The 1,695-nt window shown below is 51.1% G+C and overlaps 1 gene segment (V, D, J or C); it reads right to left on the minus strand.

Annotated features, from left to right (window-relative positions):
• Positions 1-832: 832 nt before the first annotated feature.
• LOC122236242 lies at positions 833-1,355 on the minus strand (the record flags this gene model as incomplete). The annotated part of the segment is given in 2 exon segments: positions 833-1,179; positions 1,294-1,355. Coding segments are annotated over 2 exon segments (393 nt in total), but the record flags the coding sequence as incomplete, so codon positions are not given.
• Between the last annotated feature and the right edge of the window lie 340 nt (positions 1,356-1,695).

Genomic DNA, 1,695 nt, shown 5'->3' on the forward strand with positions numbered 1-1,695 from the left:
ACAAACCAGGAGAGAATATCCAATGGAAAAAAGACAGTCTTTTCAACAAATGGCATGGGGTAAAACTGGACAGAAACATGCGGAAGAATAGAACTGGAACACTTTCTTACACTTATTTTTCTATACAAAAATAAAATCAAAATGGATGCAAGGCCTAAATGTGAGACGGGAAACCATCAAAATCCTAGAGGAGAACACAGGCAGCAACGTTTTGACCTTGGCCTTAGCAACTTTTTACTAGAACTACAGGGCACAAGACAGGCCACCCCTGGATGGGCCACACTGACATGAATACTATCATGAGTTAAAAAGCAGTTGATGCCCATACACTCAGGAAAAGCTCTTCATGTCTCTTCAACTGACTGAAACATTCAGGGGGGGCAGCTGCCCCAGGAAGACAGCTGGCACCACAGACAACTGCACTAGGATATGAACGAGGTGGGGCAGACGGGGACCCAGCAAAGCCTGTTTGGTCACAGTCCTCTGTGTCCCATCATTTCCCAGGGGCCCTGCACACATTGTTTATGAAACATCTACTCTACTCTTCTTCTTCTGTCTGTGAAGTGCATTTCTTTGCATTGAATACTAGACCCCTACCTCCTTCCATGTAATTCACAAAAACATAGATCTCGTTTTGCCTGCGTGTCTTTTGACTTTCTAGGTCTATGTTGATTCCCATATGTTCACTATTAAATTTCTTGTGTGTCACTTCAACCTCCTCAAGGACAGGTCTCACCACAGAGGACTCTCCCCTATAGGATCCTCCACAGAAGCTTCTCAATAAAAGAGGCTTGGAGACAAAATCTGTGGACCCAGAGGTTTTTTATCTCACTTCCTGGTTATCTGAGTCACTGTGAGTAACACTGCCATGATATGTAGCACAGTAATAGTCAGCCTCATCCTCAGGCTGTGGCCCAGAGATGAGCAGAAGCCCCACATTGGCCGAGGCATCTTTGGACCCGGAGAAGCGGCTGGGGACCCCGGGGCCCTGGTGCTTATCTGAGTCTGAGTAGTAGTACAGGAGATACCGGGGAGGGCTCCCTGGCTTCTGCTGGAACCAATTTATGTAGTAGCCGCCAACATTGTAGCCACTGCTCAGGGCGCAGGTGAGTCTGGCTGTTGTTCCCGGAGATGCAGACAGGGAGGGCGGCTGGGTCAGCACAGGCTGGGACAGGGAACCTGCAAACAGATAATCATGGGTGATGAAGCTAGAAATGGAAAAAGGAATTCTCAGGACTCTGAGCACAGGAATAGAGATTTGGGGGCTCCCTGTGTCCCCGGGCCTGTCCCAACCTGTGCAGTGAGACAGGAGCATGAGGAGGAGAGGAGTCCAGTCCATGGTAGCACAGCTTCTGGTCCCCACAGTGGGCTGGGCTGCCCCAAGCCTCCTTTTCTCCTCCACCCTCTGCCACAGGAGGGACTGTCCATGCAAATGGGTCCCATCCAGTGACTGCCCAGCCCCTCCCTTGTGCTGGAACTCATCTCATACCACATACTGAGATGAATGGAGGTTGCTTTCAACCCCAGAGATAGGACTGGGAGGAAGCACCTGCTGAGGCAACACACAGGTCCCTGCTCAGGGGACTCTGCTAGGCTGGAGGGGACACAGCTGCTGAGTCCCCTCAGGTCCCCCCCTCCCTGAGTCCCCTCAGGTCACACAGGGCCCTGCCTCCAGGCCCAGAGTCTTGAGTGAAT

The sequence above is a fragment of the Panthera tigris genome, assembly GCF_018350195.1.
Source record: "Panthera tigris isolate Pti1 chromosome D3 unlocalized genomic scaffold, P.tigris_Pti1_mat1.1 chrD3_random_Un_scaffold_84, whole genome shotgun sequence".
Lineage (NCBI taxonomy): Eukaryota > Metazoa > Chordata > Mammalia > Carnivora > Felidae > Panthera > Panthera tigris.